This window comes from Thermobia domestica, chromosome 2 (assembly GCF_964235325.1).
Source record: "Thermobia domestica chromosome 2, izTheDome1.hap1.1, whole genome shotgun sequence".
Lineage (NCBI taxonomy): Eukaryota > Metazoa > Arthropoda > Insecta > Zygentoma > Lepismatidae > Thermobia > Thermobia domestica.
In genome coordinates, this window is record NC_137455.1 from 288,721,305 (window position 1) to 288,737,443 (window position 16,139).

At 36.7% G+C, this 16,139-nt stretch overlaps 1 protein-coding gene across 1 annotated transcript; it reads right to left on the bottom strand.

The window, feature by feature from the left end:
* Window positions 1-6,139: 6,139 nt before the first annotated feature.
* LOC145679452 (zinc finger MYM-type protein 1-like) lies at window positions 6,140-7,561 on the bottom strand. Its single transcript, XM_081750032.1, has one exon. It carries the CDS (start codon window positions 7,559-7,561, stop codon window positions 6,140-6,142), a length of 1,422 nt encoding a protein of 473 aa, XP_081606158.1.
* Window positions 7,562-16,139: the final 8,578 nt, after the last annotated feature.

A 16,139-nucleotide genomic window follows, 5' to 3' on the forward strand; every position in this document is an offset into this window, starting at 1 on the left:
AATACCTTCCCAATATAGTAATAGTTATAGTCATTCAATATAACACGACATATGCAGAGCATTTTATCATAGTATTACTTGACAGAATTTACTTTGCTAGTTTAACCGAGTGAATACAAAATACCTTGTAACCCAGAATTAAAACAAAATCGGCTTAAGGCTGCAGACTACTAAATATTTTTGAAAAACTAATATTTTTTCTTTTGCCCGGTTTTCGTAAGTGGAAAGAGGTAATGAAATGTAACTTACCACAATAATAAATACTGTTATTCTACACCCGAAAATACGAATCGGAAGAATTTTCAGTGTTGCCACCATAGAAATTACAGTGTGACCAGAATTTGAATTACTCAAAAATCTAGGTAAATGCAGCGACTAAAAAAATGAACTCAACGGTAATTGGTGACTTATCATGCTCTCTACGTTCCTTGTTTACTACTTTTTAAATAATCTTTCTATTTATTTTATAAACATTACATAAATATTACAAAATAAATAGAAGCATTATTTAAAAACTAGTAAACAAGAAACAGACAGCATGATAAGTCATCAATTACCATTGAGTTCATTTTTCTAGTCGTTGCCTTTACCTAGATTTTTGAGTAATTCAAATTCTGGTCACACCGTAATTTCTATGGATGGCAACACTGAAACTTCTTCCGATTCGTATTTTCGGGTGTAGAATAACAGTATTTATTATTGTGGTAAGTTACATTTTATTACCTCTTTCCACTTACGGAAAACGGACAAAAGAAAAATTATTAGTTTTTCAAAAATATTTAGTAGTCTGCCCCCTTAATATCTCATTCTTGTTGACCAAAGTAACCGAGTGTTGCTGCAGCCGAGGAGAAAATCACATCAGTAAAAACTTAATATATATATATATATATATATATATATATATATATATATATATATATATATATATATATATATATATATATATATACAGGGTGGGCCATTTTAATTAATCCACGGAAATATCTGAAAAATGATAAAACATAGAAGAAATGTTTCAAGTACACGTTATATATTGCTAAGGGGGAAAACCAATTCCGCCAAAAGTACCCCTCCCCGCCCCCCCTAAATGGGGGTAACGGGGGGTAACTTTGAAATGTCAAATCGGAACATGGGTCGAGTAATACCTCGTTCGAAAGGTCTTGGAAAACTAAGTAACGCTGTACCAAAAGATGTTTCATATTGTGCACCAGTTTCAAAATGGCCGCCATGATATGGTTCGGAAACTCCAGTACCCGTAGTATGAAAACCATGGAAGGTAAATGAATGGAACAAAATTGAAATACGTAAATATCATAGGGCATATCGAATGATGTAATCCCTGTGATCCCAGTGGCCTCCCTGAAGGGGTCTTGGGGGCTAACTTCAAAATTTCAAATAGTAACATGAGTCGAGTGGTACCTCGTTCGATAAATCTTGCAAAATCTAACATATTGCAGGAGAAAACGATTGATGTGAAATGGCAGTGTTCTCAAAAGGCCACCGAAACATAGTATCCGTGTCAGAGAAAAGGTTTAGTACCCGTAGTATGAAAACGATTGGAGATAAATCAACAAAAGAAAAACTGGAGTAGCTAACTGACGTAAGGCACATCGAGAGGTGTTGTCGGGGTGACTCCAAGGGCCAACTGAAAGGTATCCGGGGCCAACTTGAAAATTTCAAATAGCAGCTTGAAGCGAGTAACATCACGTTACATAGACAAATTAATTTCAAACAGCTTCTGTAAGAAAATTTTCGACATGAGACACCGTTTTCAAAATGATCGCAAAGACATGGTGACTGTGTCTAAGAAAACGTCTAGTGTTCATACATAAGTTTATGTATGAATACGGTTAGACATAAATGAAAATAACGAAAATTAAATAGGAAAACCACGGAGGCGTTCCAAGGCTCGAGAATAATACAACAGAGATAAAAATATTAGAGTAAAATTGCCATAATGTATATAGAGAAATCCAAGTCCTGCAAAATAATTTCTCCCTGCGCTCTGTATGTGAGTGGGGTGGAAAGTAAAGTGAAAGTTCAAACGATAACTCTACTTTAATTCGTAAATTAAGGCTAGCCTTACAAATAGGTATGGCGTGGTTGAAACATTTGCTTGTAAGGATGACGCTGTGTTGACTAAAAAAATAGAAACTTTTATGCAATGCGTGCTGGTTATTCAGAAAGCATTTCGGGGATATACGTACACACCGTTTCGTCCCTCAAGCTCACAATATGACATGAATGCTAATAGTTAATCAAAATGTAACTGTGGCCATCCGCGTTAACTTAGTGCACCAATTCTCTATGCATGAAGTCTGCCTTCCAAACAGCATTGGGTAGCTCAAGCGTACGCCCGAACCGTTGTCCGGTCGGACATTGAAATTTTGAAGTTAGCCCACAAGACCCCTTCAGGGAGGCCACTGGGATCACAGGGATTACATCATTCGATATGCCCTATGATATTTACGTATTTCAATTTTGTTCCATTCATTTACCTTCCATGGTTTTCATACTACGGGTACTGGAGTTTCCGAACCATATCATGGCGGCCATTTTGAAACTGGTGCACAATATGAAACATCTTTTGGTACAGCGTTACTTAGTTTTCCAAGACCTTTCGAACGAGGTATTACTCGACCCATGTTCCCATTTAACATTTCAAAGTTACCCCCCGTTACCCCCATTTAGGGTGGGGCGGGGAGGGGTACTTTTGGCGGAATTGGTTTCCCCCCTTAGTAATATATAACGTGTACTTGAAACATTTCTTCTATGTTTTATCATTTTTCAGATATTTCCGTGGATTAATTAAAATGGCCCACCCTGTATATATATATATATATATATATATATATATATATATATATATATATATATATATATATATATATATATATATCGCTACAAGCTAAGGGAAGAAAACTTACCTAATGTACCAATTCTTGTATACAACAATGAGTACATTATTTAAGTTTTCTTCCCTAGCTTACAGCAATAAAATTTTATTTTTTGCCGATATAACTTTCTTCAAAATCTTCTAATAGGAAAGGTACAATTATACGATAAAATTACTTAGTATGTAACGGAAATATCGTATTTACGCTAATCTAATGCACGCTAATTTAAAACTTAATAATAATAATAGAAAAGTTTGTTGGCGAATGCAATACGCATCAATGATAAGATATACAGTGTGGTGCACGAAATATCATCTGTTATGTTCATTACACATGTATTTATCATCAAAATAGTACAAAATTAGTGCAAAATTAATTGCATGGGCATAAAAGTTTAGTTCAATATAATATGTGTTCAATGAGATAATTTTGTTTCACAATCTTTTACAAGCGAACCTTTACATTTGTCACAACCTTCCTGCAGAAGTCTTCCGAAATTAGACAGCAAAACTGTATGATGACGAAACCCCTGAGATGAGCTGCACTTGGGGGCTTCCTTGCGAAGACGTTATCTTTCAAATAGCCCCACAAGAAGAAATCACGTGGATTGTTGTCAGGACTAAGCGTGAGCCACTGTCTCCCACCTTGCTGACACTCAGGAAACCGTTGCGATATCTGCCCATCAAACATGTCATACAGGTAATCAAGAACAACATTTGCAGTGTGTGGTCGGGCTCCGTCTTGCATGAACCCAGGCCCGTAGCCAGAACTCGAAAGCAGGGGGGGCCGAGAGCACTTCTGGGGGGGCAACCTGACTCCACGTTTTCATATCTATTGTTGCTACTTAACCTTTATACACTTGGCAAGAATTTGAACGAAATCGTAGGCTCTCACGCTGGGGTCCTAGGGGACCCCCTAATTACAAATTCCCCCTTATGTATAGCTCGTTGGAAAGCTTACGGAACACTGATTCCAACGAGGTATCACTTGTGGAATTCCCACCCTAATCGTAGAAGAAGAAAGGTCATAAAACTTTTTTAAAATACGAAAAAATTAGAACTTGGGGGGCCCTTGCAACCCATACAGACGCCCAATGCTGACAAAACGATGATAATGTAATGCAATACACTTGTTATAATAGTACTATAAAAAAATGGTAGCAATTACTGCAATGCAAAGCGAGAGAAAAATTCAGAAAAAAATCTATAAAGTGCCCTGTATATAATTTTCGAAGGGCTGTTACAGAAATTCGTGTTGGCGGCCCTGGTGACCCCTCTAATCATGATTGAAACACCGTTGGATATGTTATGGAACACAGATTGCAACGAGGCAACAAGAGTTATGCTTCTAGACCAATTCAGTGAAAAAATATCTCGTCTTATATGGAAGTCCAGAAAATAAATGTAATTTACGTAAAAAAAAAAAGAAAAATGATACTTAAAAACTTGGCCAACCTTGTCCCTTTTCTACTTCCCTCATATAAGTAACAAGTACTTTTGCAGGGTATTAGCGTGCAATTTTTATGACTGTACCCCCAATGGAGAATGCCCCCCAAAAAATTAACGAAAAAAAAAACACGAAATTTACCTTTCTCGTCTCCGCCGTGACACTCCTCACATACATAAAATGCATATCGGCGACAAGCTTCATCTTTCACGAAGACTTTGATACCAAAATTATCTTCCTAGCTTAATTAGGGGCTGAGTTATTAAGGTTTAAAATCCAACGCAGCAGATGCGTCCTTTGGCGTTTAAAGGTTAACTTACGATCATTGTATTCCCAAACAAGAATTCAGAGTAGAAATAATCGAAAACTACACAGAAAATAATTAAAGGTCAGTAATGTGAAACATACTGTATAATGCATTATGTACTGTATATCAGATGACCAGCTTGCTATTTAAAAATATCCCCATACTCCCATCTATTTTACATTTATAGATCCGTATTTCCAATGTGTGAATTAAAGAACATTTTACAAGGGGAATAAAGTGAACATTTTAAAATTATCGTGGGGAAATTCAAAATTTATATGAGACATCCAGCTTAACAGAGATGAATTTCTCCATCATTCCCCTAGTAATTTGCACACTGCGTATTTCAGAATCTTTTCACTACATATTAAATGCATTTTTTTTTTCTAAGACAAATTTGGAGAAAAAGTAACTCTAAGAGTTTGTATAAATTGAATTACATTGAAAACTGAATAAACAATGATATGTAATTGTTTGAAGTAAGATATAAAACATTCATATGAAGGAATTAATACAGAAATAAAATAGATGAATAAGCTATACTATCATTCAACAATTGGACAATCTCTACTCCTCTATAATTCTGTACTGTGTGTGTAAAAGTTTAAAATTTTAGTTAAATGATCAAAGCCAATAACAAATAATGAATGTAGACCTATAGCTGATTCATCCGTTTATTTTTCTTGTGAATAAAACAATAGGGAGGGAGACAACAGTGGCTCAGTGTTAGAGCGTTCACGCTGGTTCGATCCCAGCTCACGCCCAGGGGCGTTATTTGGGGAGGGCAGGAAGGGGCAATTGCCCTCCCCCTGAGTTTGAGATTTATATAGATTTTATCAATGGACTAGTAGTAATCAGTGAAAAACGCGAAATTTTACATATATGAAGAGGTCTTGCCCCCTCCAAGCAAAATCTGAAATGATGGTACTGCTCACGCCAAGTGAAGTTTGTGGTGGACAAACACCGTGTGCGTGGTTTTCTCGGGTTCTCCCGTTTCCTTCCACTTTCTTCATTCCACTAGCTCATTCATCTATTCTCATCATCACTGTCCCCTTTAGCCTATTCGGCATAACCGTGGCCCGTAAAACTCAAAGATTCTTTAAAAAAAAGAAAAGAAAAGAAAATGCGTCTACTTACTTGACTTTAAAAAGCTGCAATCGCCTATTCTTCATTGCGTTGAACTTCTGCAGAACTTTCATGATGTCTATGTTTGCAGTTCGTTTCTTTTCAAACGCAAGAAACACCAGGTTGGCCAATCGTTTCTGACTCATGGAAAGTCTTTCTGGGCTATTTATGCGGGTCAACACAGAAAACGAAGATTCACATAACGCGGTACTGCATGCAAGTGTTCGGATAGAAGCAAGTAGAGCATAAGTATCTTCATAAGCCATTTTAACCTTATAGATTTCACTAAAGGCGTCAGAAGAATTACATTTGCTAACATACGCCTTTGCAACAGCAAGTTCTTCTTTAGACGGTATGGTAATTCCTAATGAAGATAAGTAGTCTGTAGTAAATTTTCTGCTGAAGTAACTGCGTCCAACAAAGCATTGTTATTGTGGAATCGTCTGTTAATTTCTATAAGAACTAAATCAGTCGACTCGTAGAACACCTGTCGCAAACACTCAACTTCTGTATTCCCTACACCAGTTGTTTCTGCTACAACAAAATCCTGTAGTGACGTACTTATTTTTCTTTTCCTTGAAGGGCGTTGACAAGCTTCTTCAATGTGGGTATCTTCTATCATGCGATTTGCTTCACCTACAATATCTCGAAACGTTTCATCATTTCGAATATTGTTCAATGTTTCCACAGCAGCATCAACCAGATTTCGTGCGGTACTTAAACATGCTTCATGCGACTGGAGAATTTTATCAACAGGATGAAGAATTTCAAGTATTTTTTTCATCAATAATAAACAAAATCGGAACTGCAATTTCCCAACAGTCAGAATAAGTCCAGTACTTTCTACTAATTCATTCCCATTAAAATTCCCGTTCTTAACCAACTTTAGCACCTTCAATATTTCCATATAATTCTCGCGAATTATTTGTATTACCCGTAAATGTCCTGGCCAACGGTGTTCTAAAAGACGAGCAAGATTCCGACCTTCATACAAAGTATCAATTTTACTTCTTTTACGGAAAGTATAAAGCATGACACACTGATCAAAGTGTTGTTTGACAAGAGAAATATCGTTCACACATTTAATTACTACTAAATGCAATCTGTGATTGAAACAATGTATGTAAGGAATATCACGTCCTAGTCGTTTCTGTATTATTGCTTGCACTCCACCCTTCTTCCCGCTCATCACAGAAGCCCCATCGTAACACTGGCTCAACAGTCTTGTGCAATCTAAACCATAGTCCCGAAGAACATTAAGTGTGAGATCGGCAAAGGAATCGGCACTAAGAGATGGCAGAGTTTCTATGCTTAAAATAGACTCACGAACGTTCCCGTCCTTCACATATCGAATACCGATAGCCACATTTTCTCGATTGTTTTTGTCACATGTTCCATCCTCCAATAGAGTGAACCATGGCACATCTGCACTGTTAATGTCATCAACAATATTTTCTCGAACAGTATCTGTTATCACTTGAATTATATCATTCTGGATTTCCGGAGATAAATAGGAAGCATTTTGAGGAATTTGTTTGTAACAATCGGCCAGTTTCTCGTCCTTTCTTAGTGTATATTCAAACATATTTCGGAAGAGGCTCTGTTCCTCGTGTTCTTCAACATTATAAGTCCCTCTCATTGGTAATTCATTCACAGCTAGGAACTGAATAATTTCCGCGATGCTCTTTACATAATACTGACTTTTTTCAAGTACACTTTGATTTACTAAAAGTGACACTGGTTTCCCTACAGCTGTACGCTTTTGTTTCTCTGCCCACATATTCATCGCAACAATATGTGTGGTTGTTGCGGCATGTTTTATTAAACCTGCTTTTGATTTGTCAAGAGCGGCCTTCCAGTTACTAAAACCTTTAGATATAAAGGCTACTTCTTTACATCCATAAGGTTGAAACTGTCTGCATGCGTAACAAAACGCAGCATCCCGGGGTTGCGAATATTCCAACCACGTAAATCTCTGAAACCATTCCGTTTGAAAGCATCGTCCGTCTTTATTCCGAGGATAAGATTCCAGTTTATTTGTTTAATATTTTCTCCCGGTTTTGAAATATCTTGTGGTATAGTACTGATATCCTTGTTTTTGTCATTCGCTGATGATGAACGGAAACAACGGGGTCACTAGTGACTTTCGTACGTATTATAAATTTATCCATTTTTACACTGAAATCTTAATTTAAAAAAAACTCACTGTGCTTGCAGAAAGAACGGAAAACACATCACGATGCGCACGCAATCAGTTAAAACAGACGCTTAATTACTATAAGAGTCATTAGTCATTAATGCACTGAAAACTCAAACAGCTTCCACCAAGACACAAACTTATGCGTATCTCCGAGCGGCACTAAAGCACAAACACCCACCACTGCGGATCATTGACTTCTCTAACGCACGCACACGGACTACGCGTATGAACAAATTGTATCTATTGATGTCGAAGAAAATCTGATGGCTACCGACTGGCACCAAGAGAGGCAGTAGAAGGGGCAATAAAACAGCCACTCCGCCTACTATACTGACCCTACATACGAAAATACTTGTGGATCGTAGAAGAAGATTTACTGTACTGCCATGAAAAATCTATATTTTCAAACCTCTGTTGTACGCCGATGAAAAATGGCGAGATGGGGAAAAAGACAAAACATTTCCTCTCATTCTCTTTTCGTTTGGTGGCTTCCCCCCCAACTCATTTTACAACAGCAACTCTCCATCCCTAACCTTCCTCCTTGAATTCGAAGATGACTTATTTATGGCACAAGCCACTAGGCCTGACAACGGCGTTCTTTGTATACCAACTGCAATCGGGTTGAAACAGAATAAGAAGAGAAAACCATCTGGTTTATTCTGGTTTATTTTTATAAAAATACCGAAGGAGTGTAGTTGGCAAAATAAATGAAATGTTGCTTCCGACAAAGTATTTCTCATAACTTTAGTTTATGGCCCAAGTCTGAATACGATAAAACAAAAACAATGTTTCCATGCATTGCTCGTTTCTTTATAGAGAAGCATTTAAAACACTGGTGAAAGTTTCAGGGGAGCTGAAGGTAGCCACATGGGGGCTCAGCCCCCCTCGCCCCCTCCTAGCTACGGGCCTGCATGAACCATTGAGTTTGTAATGGAAGACCTGTTGCCAAAAGTTCTGGAATAAATCTGCTTTCCAACATGTCCTTATATCGATCTTTGTTTACCGTCTCATCAAAGAGAAAATGTTCGGTGATTCCATGGGATGAGTTGCTGCCCAATGGCCATACACTGACCTGTACTCCATAATTTCCCTTTTGTGCAGAATGTGAAAACGTTCACTTGCCCAGAAACGAACATTTTGCTTATTTACTACACTATTTAAATGAAGATACGCCTAGTCAGTAAACCACGTATTGTGCAAAACGTGATCCTCTAGTACTAACAATAACCATGAAGCGAACTGCTTCGTTGCTTGTCCTCTGCTGTTTATTTATGGATAACTCTTATCTTATAAGGGAACATGTGAAAATCGGAATGCAGAATCCTTTATATGAACCGACGAGATACTCCTAACTCATCAGCCGTCATCCTTGTTGATTTGCTAGGACTTCATATCAAAGCAACCGGAACTGCTTCAATGTTTTCAAGGGTGCGGACACTTGGTTCGCGCCGTCAATTCTCCACCACAGAGCCAGTTGCTTCAAATTGACGATACAATCTCTGAATAGTCTGTATATATGGAGCTCTTTTTCTTTTTTAACTAAAGTGTGCACGGAAACGTCTTTGTGTCGCTACAAAACTCCGCGTTTCTGTAATTAAAAAAAGTACAACTTTTACCTTCTGTTCAGCACTCAATCTGCTCTTATACATCATCTTGAAAACTGCTGTTTGGTGCCAAGTGAATATTCGATACTAACTTCTTGTGACATCCAACGGATTTTCCATAAACCAAAGTGTACAAATACGGGTTTCCAATATTCCATCTACAATATTACACGTGTAATGAACAAAACAAATAGTATGACATTTCGTGCACCACCACAATGTATTGGTATATAAACTATCAGAAGAGAGAGTATAGATGATCTGTTGTTACGTGACACACTCAGGAAATTACTGTACTACTTACATGAAATAACCATTAGAAATGAACAGTTACACACTAGTATGAGCTTGAATCTAACAAGGGACGTATGCGAACCGTGACAGATAGATATTTATGAAAATTGGTACCCTGACTAATTGTGTATCGTTAATCATCGTGGTGGCTGATAGTCACTCGGTATCGGTACGGAAATGCCTTGTATACCAAGCAATACATAGTCGTATACCAAGCAATGGATGGGTGAGGTTGTGCAGAGTTATACCTCAAAAGCCAGAAAATGAAAAATGTATGCAGGTAAGCTTACCAACGGGAGCGGGACGCGTGACCAAGAACACGGCAGTTGTGTCAAAAAACAGTGTTGCCATCCCAATACAAATTTATGGTTTTTCAGATGGAACGTATACAATTTTATGGCATTAAAACAATTGGCATAAAACATGAAAGAAAATAAGCAAAATGTGGGTTATCATTGTTGCCAAATAAGAGAGATATAAGGCTGTAAAGTGAGAAATTATGAGGTCCGTACAGAAAAATGAACAATGTATCCTCGTCGCCAAAAGTGCCTTTACATCACCGTGACGGGTATGTGGCCGCGCAGTACTCTAAGGAAGGGATGGTTGCATGATAATTTGTGATTAATTTTGAAGAGTTTTTATTTTGACTAGGGAAATAACGTAAGTATAGGGAGTAAAGGCACAGATTTGAAACATCAGTGCACTGTCATCTCTGAAAAGATTCGTATTCTTTGTTTTTCAATTTATTGCCTTAATGTTAAGTTAAACACCACATCTGTCACTGATAGCATAAATCATCTTACTTTTTAAAATTGTCTCTGTAGCTTATTTGTCCAAACATTAATCTCCAGACATGATGTAGAGAGAAGAGAAAGGAAGAGATACAACATCTGTAAGATTTATGTAATTCACTAAGGGACTATAGGGACCGACTGAGCTAATTACAGCTACTAGCGCTTTTAACTCTTCAGGAATTTACTACATGTTCGCAGGACACTTTTCTAAGTCCTAAATCTGTGAGTGAATTATTTCATTTGCCTCACTGTAATTATTTGAGAATGTAAACTGATTACACTGAACGTGAATATGTTTCGCTGTCGTAAAGCAAGGGCCGTAATAAATGTAAATAAGGTTATTATTATATAAAACACAGAAGTATTTATTCCGTGTATAGAACAATATAATACAGTAACTTAGTAACATCATTATCACTAACGCCCGCAGAATTTTTTCCAACTTGGGGGGGGGGGGGAGAGACCGATATAGAGCTTTTCGTTTTATTCCCTATATATATTAACAGTCATAACATTTATCATTGATAGCGTATATCGTCTTCCGCCGCTGTAGCCCATTAGTCAGAACATTCATCTCCAGACATGATGTCGAGAGAATAGAAAGAAAGAGATATGAACAGTGGTGTAACTAATTTTACTGCGCCCTGGATCGATCGATCATCGATTTAGTCATACTCTCCCAGGCCCCCTGCCCCAGGTATTTCAGCTGCTGTTTATATATATAGTTCTATGTCAGAAGTAGTGTTGTAAAAAAACGGTTTTTTTCTGTGAAGTTTTTTTTTCAATAAAAAACATCGTTCTTTTTCATGTTTTTTCAAATGTCTGTTTTTTTTTCTGGCAACTATTATTTATTGATTTATATTGCAGATTATTGAAATAATCAACAGAACTTGAACCGAAGCCCTCATAACTTACAAATCGTTTGTTTTTTTGTACCTATATACTAGCAAAATTGTGTGATTATTCCTTTCGGACCCAGGTCATTTTTGGCATTTTCCCACATTTTCAGTTAGTGACTTATTGCTCAAAAAACGTTTATTCAATTGATATGTTTAAGGCCTTGTTTTTTTAGAAAATGGATGTGGCATATATTTTGGTGTAAGTTACTTTGCAGTCTTGCCAACGGGTGGGAAATTATTGAGGAAAATGTAGGGGTGAAAATTTACCAAAAAATCCCTAACCGAATTTCAAAATTCTTTGTATCTACCACCACTGCTGCCATATGGATTCAAGTCACCTAAAAATTGTTTGGTGTGTTGACAAGGTACTATTAAATCCTGAAGTCGCTGGCTTCCATTCAAAGAGGGAAACAAAAAATTTTCTTTCATCATACACATGAAATTTTGACACTTTTTACGCCTCAGAAGCAAAAATCAACAAATATGCCGGGGCTACAGCTTCTCTAATTATCCCATTGGGACTTTTTACACTGCGTTCTGTAGGCCAAAGAGGAAGCTTTTAGGTAGTGGTACGTTTGTTTCAATGTAGCCAGCAAGAGGGAAATAATAGAGGGAAAAGGGAAATTTTCCAAAATTTTCACCTGAAATCGGGAATTAATTGTTTTGGCTGGAAACATTGCCATCAGACAGACGAAAACTATCTGAAAATAAACCTTGGTACCCCAAGAATATATCCTACAAGTATGATGGCGATATCTAACAAAGTAAGCATGAAATTTAAAAAAATATATATATCATTCTACGTCAGAAATTCATCATCTTCCCATTTACAGAACATGGTTTATTGTAAACCTTATCTATACTTTCTCTAATTACTCAAGTGAAACTTTTTATGGTGTGCTGTGTAGGCTAAGGACGAGTCTTTTAGACACTGGTACGAATGTAGCCAACATGAGGGAAATAATAGGGACAAAAATGGAATTGTTCAAAATTTCCACTTAAAATCTGGAATTAAAATTTTCTCTATCTGGCAACACTGCTATCACACACACACACACACACACAAACTATCTTAAAATAAGCTTTGGTATCTCTCTAATATATCCTACAACTATTGTAACGATATCTAATAAAGTTAGCATGTCAATAAAAAATATTCTACCTAAAAAAAAACAGTTATCTTTCCACTTAGAGAACAAGGTCTACTGTAAACCTCAACTGTACTTCCCCTAATTATCCTATTAAAACTTTCTATAGTGCGTTGTGTAGGGCAAAGACGAGATTTTCAGATACTGATACGTTTGTTCCGATGTAGCGAACAAGTGGGAAATAATAGACACAAAACAAATAATTTTTCCATTTCCCCCTAAAATCTGGAATTAATTCTTTTTTGTAGCTGGCAACACTGCTACTAGACAGACGCAAACTATTTTAAATTAAACATTGGTACACGACTAATATATCCTACAAGTATCATGCCGATATTTAAGGAACGAAGCTTCTAATTACCAAAAAATATATTACGGTAAACAGAAAAGTAGGAAAAATACGAATTTTCCGTGTGCCCCCTAATTACCTCATTGTAACGATCTGTACCTGCTTTTGTTCAGTAAGGACAAATGTTCGACTGGCGTAAGCTGACTTGCACTCGGACGTATAGATACGGATTTATAAAAAAAAATTCCGAATTTTTTGTCCAAATTTAGGGAAATTTTAATTTACCTAATTGGCAATACTGCGCGCAGGCCCGCCCAATTGATGTGAACAATTAGGTATCAATCCGAGGTATCTACCTGGCAAGTTTTAAGGAGGTCTCTCTACAAAGAAGGAAGCTATAGGGAAAAAAGAAGTAAAGGAAATTCGAAAATTCTCGAAATTTTGACGGCTGAAATTTGAGAAGGAAATTCGACCCCGAGAAGAAAAAGAAATTAATATGGTAAACTATGGTCCAACCATATTTGGCAAAATTAATATCTCGATATCTTAATTAGTGTCCACACAGGAGCGGATTAAAAAAGTGACACACCCGTATGTGCCACTTTGGCCACCTGGGTCCGAAAGGGTTATTGTACATATGATTACATTTTCTTTGACAACTCGTGTTGTTGTAGTAGTTATAGTCTCGACTAATAATAATATCGTTGTTGTAAACAATCACTTTATAAGGAAAGTTTTCTCTCCTTTTTACATATTAGTTCCAATATTGTTGTTGAGAAATGCAGGGTGTTTCAAAATGAATATCTTGGATATAAGTCTTCGTAGAACTTATTACATGTTACGTACAATTATAAACAATACATCAAATAAAAGAGCACCTCAAACAGTCTTTGCTACAAGTGTTCGATGTGAGCTTCATTCGTCACACGGGACACATCTAGTCGATAGGCGAGAAAGGCCCATAAACTTTCTGCCATATAGCACAAAACACATTCAATTTAGTGGAGCTTCGTTGCAACTGTACCATCTCCTGAGGATCTGCTGACGGCCAGATGCGAACATTATGAGTATTCACATTAGCTCTTGAGCTCCTCCGTGGCTAAGCGGTTAGCGTACGCGCCTTTGGCGTGGGAGACCCGGGTTCGATTCCCGGCGGGAGCTCATGTGGTTCGGATTCCACGTTAATCAGTAGGTCCACGTCTCATAGCCTCGCTGCTGAACGGGACGTTAAACTCAAAATCAACTCAACTCAACTCACATTAGCTCTTAGGTAAAATATCGATTTATCTCTGAAGACGACACGATCTAGAAAATCTTCATTGTTATGCAGCAATATTTCATCTGTGAAATTGGCACGTAAACCGTAGTCTGTAGGCTTTAGACCTTTAGCAACTGCAAACGATAAGGACGTAGTTGCAAGCGTCTCCTTAATATTCTTCACACACACGGTTGACTGTAACTACAAATTCAGTCTTGATTAAAACATGATTAAAACACAAACAGCTTTCTGCTCTCTAGTCTCCATCTTTGCTACTAGCTCTTTCTAACGGCAGACAGAGGAAATTGCATGTGAATATGTGTGTACAAAACTGTTTGAGTTGCTCTTTTATTTGATAATATTTACAATTGTAAGTTAATTATAACAGATACGACAAAGTTTCAAAGCCCTAATATTCATTTTGAAACACCCTGCATTACTTCAAATTGAGTCATCCTATATTCATGGCTTGTATATACATATCATCAGGGCCAGCCCTAGGCAATTTGTCGCCCCGTGCAATGGCATAATTTGCCGCCTCCCCCTTTCTCCACAAAGAACAAATCTTAAAAGTCATGATTTTAAGTATGCTACTCCAGCATGAACAACTAAGGGGAGGGTAAGTGCAGTCCCACTCAGAAAGGCTTAAATACTTACTTGTACTAAAGTACAATCTCCTTGCATCTGTTTTTTTTTTCTTTAAATATTAATCTGTAATGTTAGTGAGAGATAAAGGAAACACACCTGCAGAGGAAAGATGGTAATCCTTTTTACAGAATTCAATATCAAGCTTCAATCTCAATATATCAGTTTGCAATTCGAGTGCAACTAGCTCTTTTATCTTTATTTTTTGATTTTTCTTCTACATCTGTTAACATTAAAAAAAAAACTTTTTTTCTATCTTCAATGATAAGGAACTTGTTTGTGACAAAAACAAGACTAGTTGTCATATCAAAACTGTTATAACTAACTAAATGGAACAGATATTCGCTACTATTCGAGAATTGAGTTCTTGCATTTAACAACAATCAAGTAATTTGTGCTGAGATTTATTTGACCATTTGCTTTAGCATTGTCCATGTGAACTTAAACTAATGCGACCTAAATACAATTTATGAATGTAGTATTCAAATATTAGGTCAGCTTAGTAAATTCAACTACCATCATCATGAAGTCTGTTTCCAACAAGAAATATTAATTTCAAATAATATACTAATGACAGATTTTGCCGGACTCTAGAAACTTGCCGCTCCATGCAAATGCACGTGTTGAACTTTGCACATATGGTAGAGCCGGCTCTGCATATCATATATATCTAGTCGACAAATTATTTATATATTATATTTAGAAAAATACTAGTAGGCAAATTAGTATTAGCTTTTACCTTTAGACAAGTTATTTGAATTTTATACTGTTCGTGACATTATTTTTATACTTATTAAAGACCTGCTTTCACGAAAAAACAAAATTTCATTTCCACGTTTATTTCTAAGTTGATATTGATGAAAACTGCTGAAACCCGAGTTGTTAGTAGGTATGCTATTCATATAAACTGTAAAATATTTGTAGCATATCAATATCTAGAGTTTAATTTATGTTGCATTTTACGGTAATTACACCTATATAAAAACATTTCATACTTAAATAGACATAAGATGCATTACAAATGACTATTTGAAAAAAAAACGAAATTTAGAAAAAAACGAGAAGCAATGTTTTTTTAAAAAAACGTGCATTTCTGAAAAAATACGAACGGTTTTTTTCTATTTACAACACTAGTCAGAAGGGCCAGACAAAAGGGCAAAGACGGAAAGGCCCGAGTCAAAACGACCCCGGTCAAAAGGGGCCCGCTACAAAACGGCCCCACGTCAAAAGGGC

Bases quoted from the DNA above. Each gene is read 5' to 3' on its own strand.
- LOC145679452 (XM_081750032.1), bottom strand. From the start codon at position 7,561: ATGAATATGTGGGCAGAGAAACAAAAGCGTACAGCTGTAGGGAAACCA.